General features: G+C 38.2%; 1 protein-coding gene, 1 long non-coding RNA gene and 3 pseudogenes across 4 annotated transcripts in view; 3 read left to right on the forward strand and 2 right to left on the reverse strand.

The window, feature by feature from the left end:
- LOC122404155 (receptor expression-enhancing protein 6-like) overlaps positions 1-4398 on the reverse strand; it is a 67079-nt gene extending 62681 nt beyond the window's left edge. The window contains exon 1 of the mRNA XM_043408079.1: positions 4236-4398. Coding sequence (XP_043264014.1) covers positions 4236-4362 — 127 coding nt within the window. The 5' untranslated portion in view covers positions 4363-4398. The remainder of the gene's footprint in view (positions 1-4235) is intronic.
- Positions 4399-8184: 3786 nt separating this feature from the next.
- Positions 8185-11990, forward strand: LOC122404153. Of its 3 annotated transcripts, XR_006259696.1 has the most exons (5): positions 8185-8401; positions 8509-8715; positions 8839-9451; positions 9632-9809; positions 9941-10784. It is a non-coding gene; the product is annotated as an uncharacterized LOC122404153 (long non-coding RNA). The 3 variants fall into 3 exon arrangements; XR_006259697.1 differs by lacking the exon at positions 9941-10784 and adding an exon at positions 11285-11990 and having other exon boundaries at positions 8839-9809; XR_006259695.1 differs by having other exon boundaries at positions 8839-9809.
- Positions 11991-13623: 1633 nt separating this feature from the next.
- Positions 13624-15337, forward strand: LOC122404156 (annotated as a pseudogene).
- Positions 15338-15592: 255 nt separating this feature from the next.
- LOC122404157 lies at positions 15593-16461 on the reverse strand (annotated as a pseudogene).
- Positions 16462-17572: 1111 nt separating this feature from the next.
- On the forward strand, positions 17573-22455 carry LOC122404158 (annotated as a pseudogene).
- Positions 22456-22663: the final 208 nt, after the last annotated feature.

Raw genomic sequence — 22663 nt, forward strand, 5'->3', positions numbered from 1 at the left:
CTGAACGAAGAAGATTAAATTTGCTTTCGTCGGCAAAAATAACTTCTTTCCCAAAACTAAAATCCTTAGTTATTTCTTGCTGTACACCCATGAAAATCATTCTTTCTTAGTACTCTTCTTAAAATTTTTGGATTAACAGATATTTGTAAATATTGTTCCACCTCGTTCGACAATTTAGGTACACTCAGCTTTGGATTTATTTTTATTTTTCTAACTATCCATCGCTCATCGTACACATTAAATTTTTTGTTCGGTGCTGTTCTTAATTTATTTGTAATTCTATTTTCTTCTTTGTAGCGTTTAATAATGTATTGAGCAGTGCTAATACTTCTACCAATAATTTTTGCAATTTCTCGATAGCTTTTCTCATTTTTAAAGTTCTTCGCGACAATTTCCCGCGACTCTAGTGTCGTCTGCTTCATTTTTACTATTATTACGATTTATTTCCTTGCTTCGATGTAATACCACGTTTATTAGCAAGCTAAAACAATGATCTTCTTTTGTTTAACGTTCTTCCTTTCTTTTCGGGGATTCCTGGAGGGGAATACCAGATAGAAAAATAGCGTACGATTTTAGCTGTGAGATGTTTTCTGCATCGTATTATAATAACTTTATTTTTTTTATGTTACGCAATATTAATTTCTTTTGTCATTATTATACAATAAATACAGATACATTTACAATATATGTCTGCCTTATATTTTTTCCAAATCATTCTCAAACTTCTTTTTTCGAATGAAACATACTTTCATATGTGCTGTACGATTTTGGCTGTGACTCACTGTAATCTACTGCTAAAGGATCAAAAGAATATGAAGAAAAGAAGAGTACAGATAGACTGGGAACAATAACTTGTAAGGAAGGCAGATCTCAGCTGAAGTTAGTGTGAATAATAATATAAGAAATGTGCAATTTGTATTCAACAATGCAAACATTTAATGTGAAATAAATTAGTTAAAAAGCCACCATTAACTAAGAAGCATAGAGTTATTTTTGTATCAATGAGAAACGGTTTAATTTGGATAGACCAGATAGAATAAGAAAGATAGATAGATTATTTCCATAATCTTAGGAAGAAACCAATGATTCTAAGCCATAATCAAATGCGTGGAAGTGGAGTCATGATGTGGTCAGTAATAAAAAATATTACAGCAAAGCAGGAATTGTATTTATAAATGAAACATTGAACAGTTGCAAGTATATACAACTTATCAACAAACAAATAATTGTCCATATGGCAAAGTGTCTAGAAGATTACTTAAAAAGTAATAATACATATACGAATTTTAGACTGGCCAGCCTGTGTTCCTGACATTAATATAACTGAAAACTGTTGGGCACAATTAGCCAATTAGTTAAGGAATAAAAGGAATGTATAATATAAAATTGGAATTCAATAAGCCGAAAATATATAAAAAAAACTATAGAAATCCATCCCAAAACATTTACTCTACATTGTACGCAATAAAGGAGGTCACACAAAGTATTATAAATAATACTGATAAAGTATATTCTATAGTATATCAAGAGTATGCTATCATTTTGTTGCATACTGTAATTCCCAACACTTCTATATTAATACCTCAGACAGTATTAATTACCCAAAACTGAAATTTTATATTTCTGTCCTTTTCTCTTGCCTTTCCTTCCTCTAAAAAATCTCATAACAATCAGCCTCCGAGGCTTTTTAAAACTGAATCCAAATCCTTTGTTAAACCAAAACTAATATTAAACCGAAAAACAAACTAATCAAGGTTAATTAAAAATTAATACTTCAAGAAGCAAAAATAGATTGAAAACTGATGCCACAACTGTTATAATCAGTATTGAAAAATATTTAAAGAAACAATTATTGTAGCTGTATAGTCTGATGAAAGCCATATGCAAATACCAAAAACAGACAAAGAAGACTAAAGTTTACAAAATGATACATTAATAAGAATTATAATTTTTTGAAGAATATCATTTTCACAGATAAAAGTAGAATAAACGTATCTGAATCAAATGGTAAACTAAAAATTTGGTACAAAACTAAATCAAGAATTGCAAGCACAAAACAGAAATAAAATTAATCAATGAAACACAAATGTGAATGTGTAATGGTTTGGGACTCTGTTCCGATAGTTGAGATTGGAAAATTATATTTTATTGAAAAAAATATGGATAAATTATATCTGAATATTCTGAAAATACATTAGAAAGACAGTACACTAAAATTAAGCATGCTAAAATCTTCCATATTTTGTGGAAGCATTGATCCAGAAGAGTCACGTACAAGGGTCATACCAAACACATTTAGCAGGAATTGAAAATAAAGGTGCAGGAACATGAAATGTCAAATAAAAATCAATTAAAGATAGCTCTGCACACAATTTGGGAGAACATTTAACCAAATTTTTTAGTAAAGCAAATTCAATTAATATCACAATGGTTACAGCAAATCATACTTAATAACAACTACCTCATAAAATATTGAAATCAATTTTCTACAATTTTGTGTTTTATTGTATAATTATTTTATACAATTTCGAGTGTAAGATCAATTTAGTTTACATTGAAGTTATTGTTGATTGTTTATAATAAATCATAATATTTATTGGTATATTCCTAGCCTGTTCAACGATCGGGGTGAGTTATACGTCATTCGATTCGTCTAATTCAGTACATTATTGAAATGCATTTCATTATCTGCAGAAATTCATTTTTTTATAAACTTCTTGGAAAAGTTACAGTAAAAAGTAAGATTAAGTATATTTTAACAGGTTCACAGGTGGAAACAAGTAGCTGTCATTAATGTGTTCAAAATGCCAGGTAATCAAATGCTAATTTGTTAAACATTTATTGAATAAAATTTCTGCTATTTCTGCTAATATTTCAATGAACAAATCACCATTTTCCTATTAGGTACATTTACTAAATAGATAATGGCTCAGGTATCCAATGAAGTCATGCTTCTTAAAAATATAAAATATTAATAGTATTATATGTTATAAAAAAGATTAAAAAATGTGTGGCATGCCTCCAAGTGGTTTCAATTTAATTCGTGTAAGCATCAGTATGGGATCTACATGGAGGCATAGTAAACACTTTTTGCCTGAATATTGTCGGTTAGTATTTGCAATTTCACACGTTTTTTAATATTTTTTGTAACATGTAATACCATAAATATTTTCTATTTTCAGCAAAAAAGATAATTTCATTGGGTACTTAAGTCATTACATATTTTATAAATCTTCCAAGCAAGGGAAGGATGATTTATTTAATCAGTTATTAAAAGAAATTTCAGAAATTTCATTTGATTCTGTAGAAAATCAAAATATACCAGACTTAGATGATAATGAAAGTTAATAATAAAAAAAAGTTAAACCAACGCACTACATACAATAGTAATTTATGACATTGTCTACTATTGGGGTGGCAACATTTTTTACTGTTGCTGCGTGTACTGTCTCCCTATAAGTACTGTCTGAGTAGGTCTTGGTTATATGGGGGGGAGGTTAATTGTTGCGCCACATACTGTTTACCTGACCGACTCATGCAAGGTCTATGCGTAAAAAAATGATTTTACAAATTCCCATTTGACAATGTAGCATTATCAAATTAAATGAATCATTTATAATTTGTAACATGAACATAGCAACGATAGTTACTTGTTTCTACCTGTGAACCTGTCAAAAAATATACTTAACCTTACTTTTTTACTGTAACCTTACAAGCAGTTTATAAAAAAATAACGAATTTCTGCAAATAATGAAATGCATATCAATAATGTATTGGATTAGACGAATCGAATGACATGTAACTCACCCTGATCGTTGAACGGGCCGTTTGTTAGGAATGTTCCGTTATTTCACATGTAATTATACTAAACCATCTCTTCCTACAATGTGTTTTATACGATTATGACTGAGTAACTGCACTTTCGTAATGCGCAAATCGTTAAGATATTCTTTACGCTATCAATGTCGTATTGAATATTCAAATATTGGTATAAAATTTAACGTGAAAGAATTTTATTAATTTCCTTTTACATAACAATACTGCGATGTAAAAATAAAACATGTAAAAAATTTCCACGAATTGAAGTTTCCGAGTATTATAATGCAACGGAATTATCACGCATACTAAGGAAAATTTACAACAGATTCTCATTATGTAAAGCGAAAATGTATCAATTCGTGTACTTACGTTACAAAGACTAACCTAAAGCGCTTTGAATAATCTAATGTACATACCTAAAAACACATAAAGTCGATCAACTCCAGTTTGTCTTTCAATTTTTGTAAAATACTTTGTCCAGAATTTATTCTCATCCCGCAATGCTTTTTCTAAACACTCTTTTACCGCCGTTATTCTCGCCATTCTGATTGTCACCACACCTAATGTATTAATTTTAAATGTCAAATGTCGCAGTAACGTCCGCGTCGCGTAAGTCTCCCCACTCTGGCCCTCGTCCTATATTATGTATAGTTAGTTACCAGATAAGAAATAACTAGATTACGGAAACCGTCTTACAACTGTTGCGTGTTGCGTCCCGAGATCGTGGTTTAGGGAAAAAGGACGGTGGGTTGGTGCCCGTGGAGCGTTGAACCGCTCTGCTCGGCGAGGCGCGCAAAAATCAAACTACTAAGTATGTTCGAAAATAGGTTGGTAAAATTTATTCGTCTTCGTCTCGACTTTTAGATACAACTTGGTTGACTTTCAATTTCGATCTGTTCCTCCGCGGAAAGCTTCTCGTCGTCCTCGATGTTCATCCCTTCTCCGGAATATTCCTCGATCCTCCCTCTGGATTGTCCTGGTCCAATCGGGGTTCGTGCCCTGCCCCATCCGTCCGGATCGTCTTCGATCGATGATCCACCCGAGCCGCGTGGAGGTGGAGGTTACGCGGCCATGTTGGAGCGGGCGCGCGTGAGAGAAAGCGTGGGAGTCGAGAGAGAAAACGAGGCTAGCGGCCTAAGCAACCCTTAAGAAAATTTATGACCCTTGTGAAAGTAAACGAAACTCGAAGCGAAGTGTCGCGAGGCCCTGCTGTGTGTCAAGACCATTGAAACTCTTAACGGAAATAGCTAATTCGGCACGGTCCGTAATAACTAAACAATAAACTAAAGGAACGATGGAAACTCGAATTCGACACGGCCTTTAGAAAATAAACGAAGTATCTCTAAAGCTGCGTCCCCACTGGGTCGGCACGGCTCGGCATTTGCCGATCGGCACAGCGTTCGGCAAAAGGCGGCAAAAGGCGGCAAAAGGCGGCAAAAGGCGGCAAAAGGCGGCACAAGGCGGCACGGCCGTGCCACTGCTATGCACCGCGGCAAAGCCATTTCTTTGGCGACCCATTGGGGACACGGCTTAAGAAATGCCTTCCTTTCTCTCTATCTTCCCCAGCTTGATCGCCCACGTTGAAAAGCGTACGATTTCGTTGTTTATTACAATACGCTGGTCGGTTTGAATTTCGCTCTCACATCAAACCTTGATATCCCTATGTCTTAGAACTAACTTCACATAATGCACAGATTGATACCAGCGGAGATCGCAACACCTCCCTTCATATACAAAAGATGTTTCCGATGGAAACAACTTTTCAAAAAAAGCAAACAGTACATCAATACTAACTTAAGTAAGTACGCAAAATTGAATGAATAAGTACTTTACAATAGACTATTATAACTACACCCCCTCTTCCCGCGCTAGCCCGCGGTAAACGAGCTACTCCGTCCACCCATTGTCCCACAGGAAGCGCGAGTTGAAGAATAATAGTTATATCATAACATTTTACAGTAATAAGATATAGTTATTCTATTACTATATAGGTAATATTAAATCAATTCAGGACATCCAGGCGTTATCAAACGCCCTAACCAAACTTATCTAAATATTCTTATCCAATATAGTTCATATAAAAGTACCGCAATATATCTAATACTTATGGTTAAACTATTTACACTGGATCTAGCCTTATACAGGCTAACTTAAGTTTATTCGCATGAACTATTTTAGTCTTATTTTTTCCTATAGCTATTTCAATAGTGAGATCGTTAAATATTTCAACTACTTTATATGGTCCTAACCAACTAGAATCAAACTTAGATGTCTTAGGTTCCCTAAGTAAATACACATCGTCACCTACAATAAATTTACGGGGATTTACATTTTTATCATACCTTATTTTACTCCTTTCTTTTGCCTGTTCTAGGTTAATCGCTGCTGTAGCCTGAGTAGTCGTGATCCGAGTAAACAAATCATCTAGATGTTCAACGAAAGTTCGCGGTATTTCTTGGTGACTAAATTCTGATGGTATGATGGCTTTTGTACCGAAAATAAGCTCATGAGGGGAGAAACCTGTAGCTTCATGCACAGAAGTGTTATATGAGAATATTCCAAAGCGTATCCAATCGTCCCAATCAGTTTTTCCACAATAATGCTTTAAATAATCTATAAAAACGCGATGTGCTCGTTCAAGAGAGCCCAATGATTGAGGGTGAAATGCCATTGATGTAATTCTCTGTATTTTGAATATTTTGCAAAAGTTACTCATTATTTCACTAACCAAATTACTTCCCTGATCAGTTTGAATAACACGAGGGCAACCGAACCTACTTATAAACTGTTCTGCAAGAGCAACTGCAACAGTAATGGAGTCCATAGTTGGTATAGGAATAGCATCAGAATGCTTCGTCAAATTATCCTGCAGAGTCAACAGATATTGATTACCCCTTTTAGTCACAGGTAACGGTCCCACAATGTCCATTTGTACTTTCTCGAAAGCTCTCTGAGGGGTATCTGTTATGCGCATTGGCTGTTTAGTTTTAACAGAAAGAATTTTATTTCTTTGGCAGTTGGAACAAGAGCGGACAAAAGTTGAGATATCTTTCCCCATTTTTGTCCAATAGAAATCCTCCCTTATCCTTTTGAATAACTTAGTCACACCCTGATGGCCACCCACTACAGACTCATGATATTCCCGAATAATCGAAAGTCTTCTTGATAAAGGGGGAGAAATGATTTCATCAGTGCAAACCGTAATATTGTATTGTGAACTATTAAATGTCTGCTTTAAAAGATATTCAAGAGAATTCCATTCAATAGGCTCAATGTTATTGTCACCTTTAGATACACTGATGGACGTCACACCTAATGTTTCCATGAGATTTTTAAGGGATGATATTGAAGACGCGAGATGTCTAAAATTTTGTTGTTCAGCAGATTTCACCTTGGAAAATAAGTGGAAAATATGTTGACTTAAACCGGGGAAAACCATTGCCTCACCCACGTGAACATTGTACGATTGTACCTGACCAATGGAAAACCTTCCTTGTGTTAACAAATTATTACTGATTTGTGAAGAAACTTGACAATCAGTAGAAAAAAAATGAAGAAGATTGTCTTTCCGCATATAAAGATGGTCCTTGCAATAAATGATACTTGGAAATGAAGAAGGAGGGGATGCTTGTACGGATGGAATGGAATTTGTCAAGAGAACTTTGAACTTATCATGGGTATGAGAGTCATTTTCATATACCTTTTCTACGGAGGATCGTGTCCGTTCTTTACCTGATTCTGTCATTCCTGAAGCACCAGACTCGCCCACACTCCGCCACAACCTCATCCGGGATGAACTGGACTGCGCACAGCCAGTGCCACGATATGAGTCGGGAATAAGAAGGTGCCGAGTCTCCGCTTTCGACACGAAACGGGGGCTCTTGTTGCCAATTTCTGGCAGAGCACAGATACCCTGAGATACAGAGACAGCCCCTAACGGTGCCTGTGGCGGGGTGCCTTCAAAGTCGGCCTTTCCGATGTCCGACAGACTCCCGAGTCGAAACATGTCCTCCGTACCTCTGCGGAGCGATCCTCCACTCATTACGTTAGTATTTAAGTCTTTAGAGGATTTTCCTCCCTGGAGAGATGCTTCTGTGGAAGGAATTGTCTCTTCCTCATCTGCCGTATGATACTCGTCACTATCATTTGAGTCCGAACCCGAATGATTTGTTTTGTTATCAGTCTCATTACACCCACTACTAAGTTCACTATCCACAAGAAAAACTCCCGCAACTAAACGTTCATTTTCGTCTCCCATAGAACCGTCAACGTCAATGTCCCCGACCTCCTTAGAGATTGCAATTGGCAAATCGTCGGCGCCTACGACAACCCTTTGCAAACGCCTTGGAGGGGAGACGTCCGTACTTTCAGTCTCGGTATGAATTGTCAAGCACTTAGATGGAAAAGGAAAGATATTTTGAGAATCGACAAGAACAGGATTTCGGGATAATGCATCTGCATTGGAATTGATTTTCCCAGGTTTATAGACCATCTCATAATCGTATTCGTTTAATCTAATACGCCATCTCATGATACGGGAAGTGGGATCTTTTACGTTGTGCAGCCAAATCAGCGGTCGATGGTCAGTGACTAAAATAAATTTGTGGCCATACAAATACGGTCGAAAATGTTCAATTGCAAATAAAATCGCTAATAATTCTTTTTCAATGGTTGAATAATTATTTTCAGCGTCATTAAGGGTCCGAGATGCATACGCAATTGGGAGATCCTTTCCGATCTGACCCTGACTCAATACAGCTCCTACTGCATAATTAGAAGCATCAGTTGTTACGAGGAATGGCTGTTGAAAGTTGGGAAATTGGAGCAACGGCTCCGAACAAATGATATCACGTAAACTCTCGAAAGCGAATTTGACATCTTTACTCGAGACAAAAGGTACTTCTGCCTTCAACAATCGTGTCAGAGGTTTAGCAATTTTTGCCATATGAGGGATAAAACGTCGATAATAACCAACTAACCCCAGAAACTGTTTAACATTCTTCCTGGTTTTTGGAATAGGAAATGACTTAACAGCCATGATCTTCCCGGGGTCTGGTTTCACTCCTTTGGCAGAGATAACGTGACCCAAATAGGCAACTTCTCGTCGCAAGAATCGACATTTCTCGGGTTGTAACGTTAAACCGGCATTCTGCAACCGAGCCAAGAGAATTCTCAATTTACGAGTATGCTCTTCCAAAGAATCAGCATATATGACGATGTCGTCCATATATACAAAAAGCTCGACTCCTTGTAAACCAACCAAAACCAAATCCATGCACCTCTGAAACGTGGCTGGAGCATTTTTAAGCCCGAAGGGCATATTATTAAATTCATAATGCCCATTAACAGTTGAGAAAGCGGTCTTGGATTTAGAATCCGGATGTATGGGGACCTGATGGAAGCCAGAGGCAAGATCGAGGGTACTAAAATACTTGGCGGCCCCCAATTGATCCAAGACATCCAAAATATTAGGGAGAGGATACGCATCATTGATAGTCTTCTCATTTAACTTACGGTAATCTATCACCATGCGCCAGCGAGGCTTACCATCAGGGCCAAGGTTTTTTAGGTACAACCCAAACAGGCGAATTATAAGGAGAAGCAGATGGCTGAATTATCCTATTTTCAAGGAGTGAGTCTATCTGTTTTTGTATTTCCTCTTTGTGAACTAGTGGAAACCGATACTGTTTCGTATTTATAGGTATTTCATCCGTAGTCACTATTTTATGTTTGATTGTACTAGTAGAATTTAATTTATCCGAAGGCAGATAAAATTGATACGGAAATTCATTCACGATTTTTAAAATACTAGCCTGTTCAGAATCGCTCAAATCCTGCATATCGAGAAGCTTCGCCAATTGAACGAGCCTAGCAGCATCGGCTTTGGATCGACCCTTATTTGGATTTCCCGTCCGAGCCGAACGCGGCGAAGGAGGAATTTCAATAAACTCTTCTAATTCAACGGGGGGTATTGAAAGAGTCACACTATCGTGAGTAGTATTAATAGCGAATATCCTAACAAATCCATTCTCTTGCGAGACCAGTACTTCACCTACGTAAACATCCGGCTGTGTATCTAATTTCCTTATATAACCCTCTTGTTTTTCAATATTTCTAACAGGGACGGTTAGGAGAGTTTTCATGCGAGGTGGTAAACTAACTGAAACCCCTGTATGAAGAGGCAATTCCTGCCCCCCAACCCGAAGACTATTTAGCCACAATGTCCTTGAATGTTAATATCGCTTGTTGCTGCTCCAAAAATGGAATACCCAAAATTCCTATTCCCGAAATCGGAAACTCATCGTTGACGATCTGGAATTTAACGCCAATACCGAAAATTTCGATAATCACCTCACCGAGAGTGCTAAGACCCTCTTTATCGATACCAACTATATTATAAATAACGTCAGTATCCACCAACAAGCCAGAAATAATGCCTTTACGTTTGATTAGATTAAGTTGGGAGCCAGTATCAATGAGAAAATTGCCAATTCCCTTATGGAATGAATTATGCGATAACCCTAAAATAGGCAATCGACCAACACCTTTCACGTCGAAGTGGAAGCATGTTCGTTTAACTGAGGACGCGCAATTAGGGGTTCGCTCCGCTTCGCGTTTCCCCGCGGAGCCCCCTTTAAGTTTAAATGTTGCGGCTTGGGTATAACAGTTTCACGTTGCATCCCAGTATTTTTGTAATTTCCCTTTTTAAAACAACGCGACTCGGTATGCCCTGTCTTTTTACAAAATTTACATCTTAACCTTTCAGGAGCCGATGGATTATGAAAATTCTTTTTTAGTTGAGGACAATTGTAACGGTAATGGCCTTCTTGATCACAATTATAACATTTAGTATTGCTGATACTAGCGGTAGCAACCCGAACATTTGACGATGAAAATTGCTTTACGGGGTCAGCCATTTCTTGTTCCAATCTACTCGCAATACTAACTATATCATCAAATGTTTTATCCGGTTCATTCGAAATAAAAAATCTCAAATTTTGATTCTGAAGACCACATTTAAAGTTTGTGACGGCTGACTGATTTAATAAAGCCGCGGCTCCTATTAGCTGTTCGGAGTTAAATTTTTCTTTAGCTGCCTCTACCCCTCGGCTTAAAATTTCACGGCCCCGAGCCCCATAAAACTCTACCGACTCGTGTATCCCTTGTTGCAAACCCCTCAGTTCGCCGTGAATCTGATCAACGTCGAAAGACCGAGCATACACTTTCTTTAACAGGCCAATGATCTCGCTTACTGTTGTTGGTTCTGGACGATTTGAAATTAAAATATCCGCAGGACCTTCGATCTTATTGCGAATTATAGTTAATAAATTTCCACGGTCGGAAGGTTTAACTCGGGAATCGATAAGTTCGCACTGTTTAGTGAATTTAAGTAGAGAACCAGGTTTCCCGTCAAAGCGCGGAATCAGGTCGGAGGCTAATTTTAACGATAGATATGAAATTTCAGGTGATTCAACTGACGGCAGGCTAACAGCATTGATTACCTCAGGGCGATAAAATTCATTATCTAAACTCGGCGAATCAAACCTTGGGGTACTCGCGCGCACCGGCAAAAGACTTGAAATGTCCGGTTGTACCATAGAATCATTGGCCGGTTCTCTAAGAGTTTCAGCGGATACATCCCGGACATCAAATTCTCGGGATCTATTTAAACTAATTAAACGATTCCAACGTCTCCTCATTGCCTTACGACTACGTAACATTTTGTTGATATAAGATTACGATTTAAATAAACTAATTAACCATCAACTTTACTTTAAACCTAATCGAAAGCATATAAACTTATAAATATACGTCTTACGTGAACTATTGATTGTCTTTTCGTCTCGCACGTTGATTTCAGATAATTTCACCGTTGCAGCTCCTCGTTATACTTGGGATACTCCAAAAAGATCGTTTCCGCTCCGTTGTCGAGAGATGATGTGTGTCAGATTCCGATCGAATTGTACATGTGGTTCCAGGGAGTTCTCACACGGCCACTGAAAACCACCCACCTCTGGCATTCGCCCCTTTGCCCACGGGGAAACCGTGAAAAACCCGTGAGAGAGAGGATGTACCTTTCGCACTAATTTAACACACGAATGATCCACTCGCGAGTCGGCAAAGTTAATTGAATAAATTGTCATTCAATTTCTTTTGAAAATCCCACCACTGTCACCAAATTATGTTGCGTCCCGAGATCGTGGTTTAGGGAAAAAGGACGGTGGGTTGGTGCCCGTGGAGCGCTGAACCGCTCTGCTCGGCGAGGCGCGCAAAAATCAAACGACTATGTAAGTTCGAAAAATGGTTGGTAAGATTTATTCGTCGTCGTCTCGACTTTTAGATACAATTTTGTTGACTTCCGAAATCGATCTGCTCCTCCGCGGAAATCTTCTCGTCGTCCTCGATGTTCATCCCTTCTCCGGAATATTCCTCGATCCTCCCTCTGGATTGTCCTGGTCCAATCGGGGTTCGTGCCTTGCTCCCTCCATCCGGATCGTCATAGATCGATGATCCACCCCCAAGCCGCGTGGAGGTGGAGGTTACGCGGCCATGTTGGAGCGGGCGCGCGTGAGAGAGAGCGTGGGAGTCGAGAGAGAAAACGAGGCTAGCGGCCTAAGCAACCCTTAAGAAAATTTATGACCCTTGTGAAAGTAAACGAAACTCGAAGCGAAGTGTCGCGAGGCCCTGCTGTGTGTCAAGACCATTGAAACTCTTAACGGAAATAGCTAATTCGGCACGGTCCGAAATAACTAAACAATAAACTAAAGGAATGATGGAAACTTGAATTCGACACAGCCTTTAGAAAAGAAACTAAGTATCTAAGAAATGCCTTCCTTTCTCTCTACCTTCCCCAGCTTGATCGCCCACGTTGAAAAGCGTACGATTTCGTTGTTTATTACAATACGCTAGTTGGTTTGAATGTCGCTCCTAATTTGCCTATCGATTATACATATTTCTGGGGCTACGTTCGCGTGGTCACGCAACAATACATTACATAAACATCTAGAAAGTAGGTAAGCGGGCCCCTTAGAGTCAGGAAGACGCCGCCCGAACAAAGTTTATGACTTTATGACTCCCGGCCTTTCTCGACCTGAGTTTTACCCTTGCAGGACACCGATAATTTTTGGAAGTGAGGACAGAATTAAAAATGATTTTATAAGACGAGCCCCTGCCCGTTCGCCGAAATTTGGCACGCAGATGTGAAAGAAAAAGTTAAGCTATTTACTATCCTTGCCTGGCCCAACTGTAGTATGGAAAGTTTGAATACAATCCCAGGCCCTCGTAACTCTCTGCGTTTAGGTGTCGCTTAAAACCTTCCAGCTGTGCTGTTCGCTACGAACTCGCATGCTTACAATAAATCTCCCCGTTACAATGGAATTCGAATTTCGCTCTCACATCAAACCTTGATATCCCTATGTCTTAGAGCTAACTTCACATAATACACAGATTCATACCAGCGGAGGTCGCAACAGTATGGTGAGTCCAATAGCTTGGTGTTGTTCATGAGTGATAAATGGTGATGGAAACGAAACGTGTCAATTGAAATTGAATTTCAGTGTTCAAGAACGATATCTTAGAGTTTAATCTAATCGTTTGAACGTAGATAATCATTTTTTATGTGGACACGATAAACGATTATTATCGATATTTTTTTCGTTTCATCTGCTCATTCGAATATATTTATAACCTTTCCAATCGTGGCCTGCCATACATTCGATTCGCATCGATGATTCAAAAAGATATACCACTTTCGTCAGACATGATTGACCAAACGGAAGATGATGATATGTTATACGCGGTGACATGGAAGAAGTGATAGATACGAATGAGTCCGAGACTTTGAAGATGAAGTCTCAAGCGACGAAGAGCCTCTGGAAATGCAATCTGTGTATTCACCGGCCACAACCAGGTTAAAAAAATCTCTATGTTGCACTATCACTAAGATTGTAAATGATTTTACTTTTACTTTAACTGTAGGTTCCATCTTTTGCGGATCACTGACTAGAAGTAAAAAATTGGCTGTTATGGAGGTGTAGGAATGTAGCTTATGTTGGGGAGTACATCATCTGGAGAAATTATTTTTAAAGCTAGAAACTATCAGATAGTATAGTCTCTTCTGTGAATTTAGTCCAAATGAAATGTACTTAGCTATTGGCGATATGAGTGGTATTGTTTATGTTTGTACAGTACCTGACAATGAAACAATCCTCAGCTATAGATAGGTGAGCTGACGGTTGGTTTTTTCTAATTTTGTAATTGCATTTTGCATTGTTTTGATTGACAGTAAACTGAAAATGTATTTGTTATTACAGTGGTTAAAGTGGCATCCTACTTCAAGCAATTTATTTGTAGGAAATCTGATGGAGAATTATATAGGTTCAAAGTACCTACTGAATATCACAATTTTACCAATGGTTACAAATATGGATTGAAGTTGGAGCAATATTCCAGATGGTATTTGTTTTTTAAATTATTCTTATGCTAGATACTCCTTTCGAAATGTTTTTATTGCAATTTGTAGCAATCAAAAACTGATCTACTCTTGTTCAAACATTCTTTTGAGACATTACCCATTTAAAAAATATGTCACTGTATGCGTTATTTGGACTCAAAATTATGCTTTTTTTTTACAAAAATGCGTGTTTTAATCGAATGCAAATTTTCAGGTAAACGTGTTGCATTAGGTTATGCAGACTGAATGATTAAAGTAATAGATTTGCAAACGCTGTCCGAAATATCAAGTTCTTCTTCACTAGGCCATTCTTCTACCATAACTGATATCGATTGTCACCCAAATAATAATCTAATCATTTCGTCGGACGTAGAGGGGAAGACTATACTTAGCATGGCAAACACTGCACGGTAATGTAAATTTGTATCTTTGTATTACTATAAGAATTGAAATAATATATTAACCTTTTTAGATTATTTCTGTTCTGCAAAACCTGTATAATTTCGAGCAAAGTAATATTACGAATGTCAATAATGATGTGTGAAAATGTTGATAATGATGACAGGAATAACAACTGGGTAGAAGCGGTTGCCTTCTGTAAAAATCCCGCGTTCCAAGTTGCCGCAACTGGTACAGTTAATGGAGAAATCTTTATCTGGGATATCCCAAAACAGGTAATACTACTTTTTCTTAATCGATTGTAACCTTATTCAGCTACTGATTTCTCTGAAATTACTTAGGTACTTAGGTGTAAATAGATCAAGCACACGGTACATCCAAATTGGTGTGGAAAGGAAACACACACATCCTGTTTCAGCAGGACTGGATGGTATTCTCAGGTGTTTCGATGCAAGAAGTGGTCATGTTGCGATCATTCACAGGACACACAGCAGACATTTATGATTTATTTATATCCGAGTAAGTTGAAGTAACGAATATTTTATTTTTATGATAGAATTTGACGAATGCGATGGAATATTAAATGTTTTTCAGAGATGAAAAAGTATATTGACGACTTCCGATGATGGTACAGCAAGAATCTTTGATATTTCATCTCTACCTTAATGTAGTTTATTACTTTGAGAAAATTATAAGTCTTTGTTATTATCTAAAATATATGTACATTTTATGAAAGTTGTTCATACATATATGATATATATAGGAATCGAGAAATTACTGGCCAAAACCATTCTACTAACCTTGCCATCGCCGTATCGTTACTATTCCTATGTTAACGATCCTTTTCTGTGGGTTATGAGGATTCCGATCCCACATATATTTCATCTTTTATTTCAATTGAAGTTGAAGTTCATTTATTTTTTAGCTGGTGACCTGCAATATTTTATTCTTGCACCATTCTGCATCAAGAGTGTATCTTTTTTTTCCACAGAAAATGAGTCGGACCATGTTCTTCACCTTTCTCAAAACTGAATAATGACTAAATTCATGCAATTTTGATCTCACTAGACCGATTCCTCCTGCTTTTTCTGGTGCAGGATGATATACTCTTCCTGACTGAACACTCATGTACAATCTTTCTGGTTGAAACGGCACCTATAATTAATTTATTATTAAAAATCAACCCGATTGCAAATTGTTTAGAAGCTTATTGAAACCGGATATACCATTAGCATTTCTTCTGCATGGGCATAACCAAACCAATCCTCCTCTTTGCCTGTTTCGCTATTCTCTTTCCTAATTACTTTCGTGAACACTATCGGCAAATCATCGCATCTGACAAAATTTCTCTCCAGACCGCAAAGAGAAACATACGGGAAAGTCGTGGATATATCGTCCTGTGACATTTTTCTTCAAGTGGCTTGAAAAAGAATGCCAAAAATTTTTTATCTAAACACAGATATCTAGTATAACGTACAAATCATAACATTAACAAATTTCTTCAATGTCGATGCAAACCTTTGAAGCACGACGTAAAGTTTTTCATGCGAGCATCATCCAGAAATAACTACAGCACACGAAGCAGAAAAATTATAATACACGTAGTTTGATGCTACTTCTGTATGTTTGCAATCTCGTGTCTAATAAGAATTAAATTATACCATGCCTTGATGATCGATGTAATAAAAGTATTCTCGAATTCGAGGTTCTGGCGACTGTCCCTGCACATACTTCGCGCAATGCCTTTTAAGTATCTCGGAATAAATCGATCTTTTAGCTACGATCGCGAGTACACGCGAACGTAAAACATTTTACAACTCCGAATAGATTCAATCGATGTAATTAAAATATACGAGTGACCTCTGTAAAAGAGCAAAATTTCAAATGTTTCGGAACAATTATTTTGTACGACAAATAGTTCATGACTATTCGGTAGATTAAATTTTAATTACCATCGGAATTGTCGAACTTTTTTGTTTTGAAATTTGAGTATTAGACTATTTGTTTATGTTTAACGTGAATTTTGTTCATAGTTAGTATTTGTATGTATAGATTATTGATCATTTCCTAAAAATCATCGATTTCACACACCACAACCTTAGTGCGTGTGCGTGAGTCAGCGTGACTAGAATCAGCTGATGGCAGATGTGATATTTAAATACATCATCGGTATCTTCATTATTACATAGAGCAAATATATGAATAATACTTCATATATTCAATATTCGAATAATGATAACTGAATATTCAATGTGTTTAAATAATGACATTCGAATACTCAAATATTTGAAAAGCCCCAGCTGTATTGTAGTTCGTCAATATCATAAACTCACTTTTAACTGACTATCGTACGTCGAATGATCGAATAGTAATATTTGAATACTCACATGTTAAATAACGATACTCGAATAATTATACCTCGATACTCAAACCATTGAGGTCGTTTTCATGTTCTACTTATAGCTTGTTCAAAACTCATAACCTCACTTTTAACTGTTTACCGTATGACGCAAACTCTTCTTATATCATAAGAATGCTTATATCGTAACAATGCGGCTTAGCCCAATGAGATAATTAACGACTTGCAATATTCTTTCCAATAACGGTTTGATCGCGCGTTTTATATACTCGACGGTCGCCCGTCTTTACATCAACATACTATCGACATTTGTTACGGTCGATTCAATTGATCGAAGAGCTGGTGACATCTGGCGCGATCGATTGAACGTAATCTCGATAGAACAGAAAACTTCGATATTTTTCAACGTCACGTTGGTTCGCGCTACCCACGGACAGGCAGATTCAAGAAATGAGATACGACGAAGAGGTGGAACGAACGGTTTCTGAAAACAGACAGAAATTTCAAGGAAAGGATTGCATTCAGGACCAGACCGCGGCGAGATGCTGCCCGCCCGTGAACGATCGTCACCGCTCGGAGATATAACACGAAGTAAAAATGTTACCCGCAAGCTCGAGCAAAAAAAAATTGTGCATCTGCAAACTGAAATCTCGTATTGTTGTCGGTGCCAAATAAGTCGTGCACAACGCGGTCCTGTGTTCCCGGAATATGCTTCGTCCACGAAGAGGTCATGGAAACTCCGTAAGTGTTTGTCCTGTTTCGCGTGAAACGTGCACTTTGTCACTTCGTCGGTGCACGATGTACGCGTGTCCACGAATTACCGTTCTGCTGCGCTTCTTTTCTCCCGTTACGGGTAAACATTTAGTTTACACATCAGTCGGACGGGATCACCGACGCATTGTTCGATGCGTGTTTCCTATTATGGGTCATAACCTCGACGAATGGGAATGCACTGTCGCCGCGAATGTCATTGAAAGCTGACATCTTTGTTTCAGGTCATTCTGTGCATAAGAATATTTTTTTCTGTACAGAGGATTTTGTTGCCCATACGTCCAACGTCAATGCCTTGCATTAGGTCACAGTCTGGACGCGTTTTGGTCACTGGTGGCGACGACAAGAAAGTGAATCTATGGGCAGTTGGGAAGCAGAATTGTATCATGGTATTTTTGTTTATATTCCGTAAAATCATTTGTTTAAACATTGAATCATAATTGATGTAGATGTAGGATTTGTATCTCATAAATGGGAAAAATTAAATATTAATTTATCCTAATTTTGTTCATAATCATAACCATTGAACACTTTGTATAGTCAGTAGTACATATTGTAGTGACTATAGTGACTGGACATTCCAAAGTAGGAGTATTGCTTTATAGTTCTCTTGAAACCAATTTAATAAGATTGCTATATTTATATTGTAAATTATACATCTGTGATCATATTCCATTTGTTACTGGTCCAAAATTAGTTATATTATTTTTAGAGTTGAGCGTCACACTACACCAATAGAATGTGTAAAATTTGGACAAACAGAAGATCTAGTATGCGCTGGTTTCGCAGACGGGTGCATTGAAAATTTGGGATTTGGAGCATGCCAAATTGGCACGCACGTTACAGACACAAAGCAGGCATACGTTGCATGGATTTTCATCCTTACGGGGAGCTGTTGGCATCTGGTAGCTTAGACACTGCGATCAAACTGTGGGATATTAGGAGGAAAGGTTGTATCTTCACTTACAAAGGGCCACAATAGGATGGTGAATAGTTTAAAATTTAGTCCGGATGGCCAGTGGATGCCAGCGCGGGAGAAGAAGGAATGGTCAAGGTATCAATTAGTGTAATACGCGTATTTTACGTAATACGCGTTAGCGATAATGGTTTACCAATATTTATTTTTAATTAGTTGTGGGATTTAAGAGCTGGTAGACAACTTAGAGATTCTCGGAACACAGAGGACCGGCAACAACCGTAGATTTCATCCGCATGAATTCTTATTAGCAAGTGGCAGCGCGGATAGAACGGTTCACTTTGGGACTTGGAATCGTTTCAACTTGTATCATCTACAGACCAGACTCATTCGTCTGCAATTCGGTACGTATTAATGTAGGCTCGATTAAACTGGTTCAGGATTCTGGCGTCACTTTCGTCCTCGACGAAATGTTCTAGAAAATGTTTATTTTCTGGTTAGTGTGCCTCTATTTTAGTCAAGGCGGGGAATGTCTTTTTGCTGGTTGCCACGATGTGTTAAAAGTGTACGGCTGGGAACCAGGTCGAACGTTAGATTCAGTACCAACGGGCTGGGTGAAGGTACAGGATATAGCTGTTGCTCAGAACCAGCTGGTAAGACAATATTACTGATAACAATTGATACGCGTGTAAGAAAACATTCACATTCGTTCACCCAAATATCACAATCTCTCGTGTACCCAAATATTACAAACTTTTGCCTAAGTATTCAAGTACTACAAACAAACTCGAACCACACCCAACCCGTATTTTTTGGTACCCGAGATTTCGGGTATGTATAAAACCTATTTCTATAACCGTTTCAGATTGGTGCAAGTTCCACACTGCCAACGTTGTCCTATATGTATGCGATTTACAAAAAATCGCTCCATTGGGTGGGGGTGTCGACATCCGGTTCTCCGTTCAGTCACGGAAAATTCGTTAAGAAAAAGTTTTTCCAGGGATAGGCCACCCGAGTTAAAAAAACATACGTAAGTTGAAATAGTTGTTTCGTGTTCAAATAATTGAGTGGCATGTGGTTGTAGAATAAATATTTACTACTTATTCTACTTATAGACTAGACGTACGGACAATAGAAGAGGCAGACAAGTCTGGAACTGACCCAGAAGACGAAGCAACGTACGCAGATATACCCAATGTCACCGAATATCACGACGTCTTTCAACCAAATAGGTCATGTAAGTATATCCGTATCTTACTGCTGGTTCTTTCTGCAATATTCGGTTGTATATTCTAACTACTTAAACTTTATTTTACTCTAACTCTCGACTATCCTACCGTCGCAAGCCTGAAAATAAAATGCATCTGAAAGATGGATGTTGCGCCGTACAGTTTGTGAATGAGCATGCTATGCACGGTATGTTTCAGTGTCTCGCACTCCACCTCCAGAACCTGAGGCTTTCCAGGAGCCTCAAGATGTAGGTGAGTTCCATGCAAACAAACTTCCCATCTTTTTCCTCCTTTTATACGAACGTTGCATGAATGTCGACTTACAAACTTCCGCACAGAACTGGCCACTTTTGACATTACGTTATTTGAAATACTATATAAGGTAGTATCTTGTTTCGCAGTTATTTCATCGTATAAACGATACTTGTCAATATATATAATAATTATGTAAAACATTTATTGTTTCAAATAGTTACCTTTCATTTCCGTTTAAAATAAAAATTGTCCATGTTTGCTTCTGCATGTAATTACGCAGTGTTCGTTCATACATTATTCCGCTCGCGTTCGTTTTCCAGATCCTACTGCAACCACAGATATTACAAACTCTTTCTACCTCAATGTCAAATCTAAGTACGGTGGAGCCAGAGGAAGTTCCACCTATATCATCACCGTCATCTCCACCCTCCACCAGCGCCGACGTTATCATTAACAAAGCCAGTATCAGTGCGCGTTCAGCCAATCAAGTCATCGCCGCCCGTTCAAGAAACACAGTCACATCGACGAGTCAGACCAAAAATCTTCAAACGAACAATGGCCTTGGCAGAGCGTCGAAGAACCTCGCCTCTATACCACCCCTTAGACAGAGTATTACTCCTCTTCCTGGGAAAAAGATAAGTATTACCAGTGACGTAGGAACACTTCCACAACCCTTAGGCCCGCAGAGGTCGAATTCCACGTTGACACCGCGTGTGGCACCAATGGCTGCCGTTCTTCCAGTGATGGACGATGGGAAAACTAAAGAATAGAGCACCTAGCCCGGATTCTCCCAAGCATTACTTAAAGAGACAGAGTAGTTGTAGAGACGGAGAACAGGGTTACGAAAGCGATTATCCGGTACAGTAAGTATGCAGGATGTTTCATACAAGTACAGTGAGTTCTCGAGTTGATGAACCGATGGAATAAATATTAAATGTTTCTGTTTGAATCAAACTCAAGTCGAGAACTTGGTGTATCGCAAGATTACATAAGCTTTCTATCGTGGATATCATTGAATTTCAACGTTGTTGCAGAATTAATAGTATAAGGCACAGCCCCTCCGATCCGGCGTTAAATAGGCCGAATTCTGCGCAATCTAGGTCGACCTCGCTGAATAGGAACTTTGCTACCTCAACGTCGCTGTCCGCGCGCAACGCTTCCACCACCACAACGACGTTCGCGACGAAGAAATCGAATAAAGCTCAAGTGCCCCCGAATCCTAAGATAGACGTTCGAGCCCCCAGTTGAGGGCCGAACGTTGACAACACGGAGAAAGAGGAATTTGTTCCCATCAGTGCTGATAAACCTTATGGCCTGGACGTCGAAACTTTCCTACCCGTGAGCATCGCGAATCATTGTACTACGTTAAGTTCCTGTCCAAAATCAACTGAAATCAATATTTTCCCGACAGAATCATTTCGCGAGATTCGACCGCGTTCGGCTATCACAAATGGGAGTTTTCAACGAAATGTCAGAGGCGAAGTGCTTAATAGCATGATGCGTGGTCACGAATCGAGATGGCTGTACTCACGAACCGTCATCGTTCCTTGCAAATCATTACTCTCGGTTGCACCACAAGGATCTTAAGGTACACCATTGTGTCGCCATATCGGAGTTGGCAAATGTGATCGGACTAGTGATTTATGATTTATAATTGCTGATTATGATTAACGAGCATGACGTCAGATAGAACGGTTGAGGAATTACCCCCCAGACGGTGAATCGCCTTAACGAACGAACGGCAAGATTTGGGGTTCATTTTGACACCAAATCTGAATTTTATTATTTATTTTAATAAATTCGACTGTATTGTTTTGATAACAAGTGATTATTTAATCAGTTATGTAATTTCCATTGGTATTTATACTTTCCTCCCACTATTCAAATATGTAGGTAAAATTTAAGGATAATATTAAATTTCAGGCTGACTGTGGAATCCGCACAGTGGGCGATGAACGATCTTTCGGTTATCGTGGATTTGTTGGGCATATTGACCCTAAAACCGTGAGTAATAAGATTTCGTAAAAACTAATAAACATTATGCCACAAGAATGAATTCCAAGCATTTGTTCTTTAGTATTGAATTTTTTAATCAATTTATTTGTATGCTACGAACGACATTTTTGTCGAATAATTATTTTACACCATTTCGAGTTATTTCTCGATTATTTTCAGAACACTGTGGAACCTGGATCTGTGCAACTCTCTACTAGGTCCAATAGGGGATCTCCTTCAAAGTAAATACGAAATGTAGTACAAACGACTTATCTTTTACAGCGCAGAGTTGCTACAATAATTCCTACTGATATACTTCAGCATTGGCTCTAGTCTTTACAGCTAGTCAGATATTTCAACGGTTTCTAATTTGTTGCATTAAAAATTAAACACCTTCGTTAAACTGGGGATTGAAAAACTGACATAAATGTCTAGAAAGTAACGTAGCATTGATTGGCAGTTAGTTT

The sequence above is a fragment of the Colletes gigas genome, unplaced genomic scaffold (genome assembly GCF_013123115.1).
Source record: "Colletes gigas isolate AHSC1104 unplaced genomic scaffold, ASM1312311v1 Colletes_gigas_Sc00111, whole genome shotgun sequence".
Lineage (NCBI taxonomy): Eukaryota > Metazoa > Arthropoda > Insecta > Hymenoptera > Colletidae > Colletes > Colletes gigas.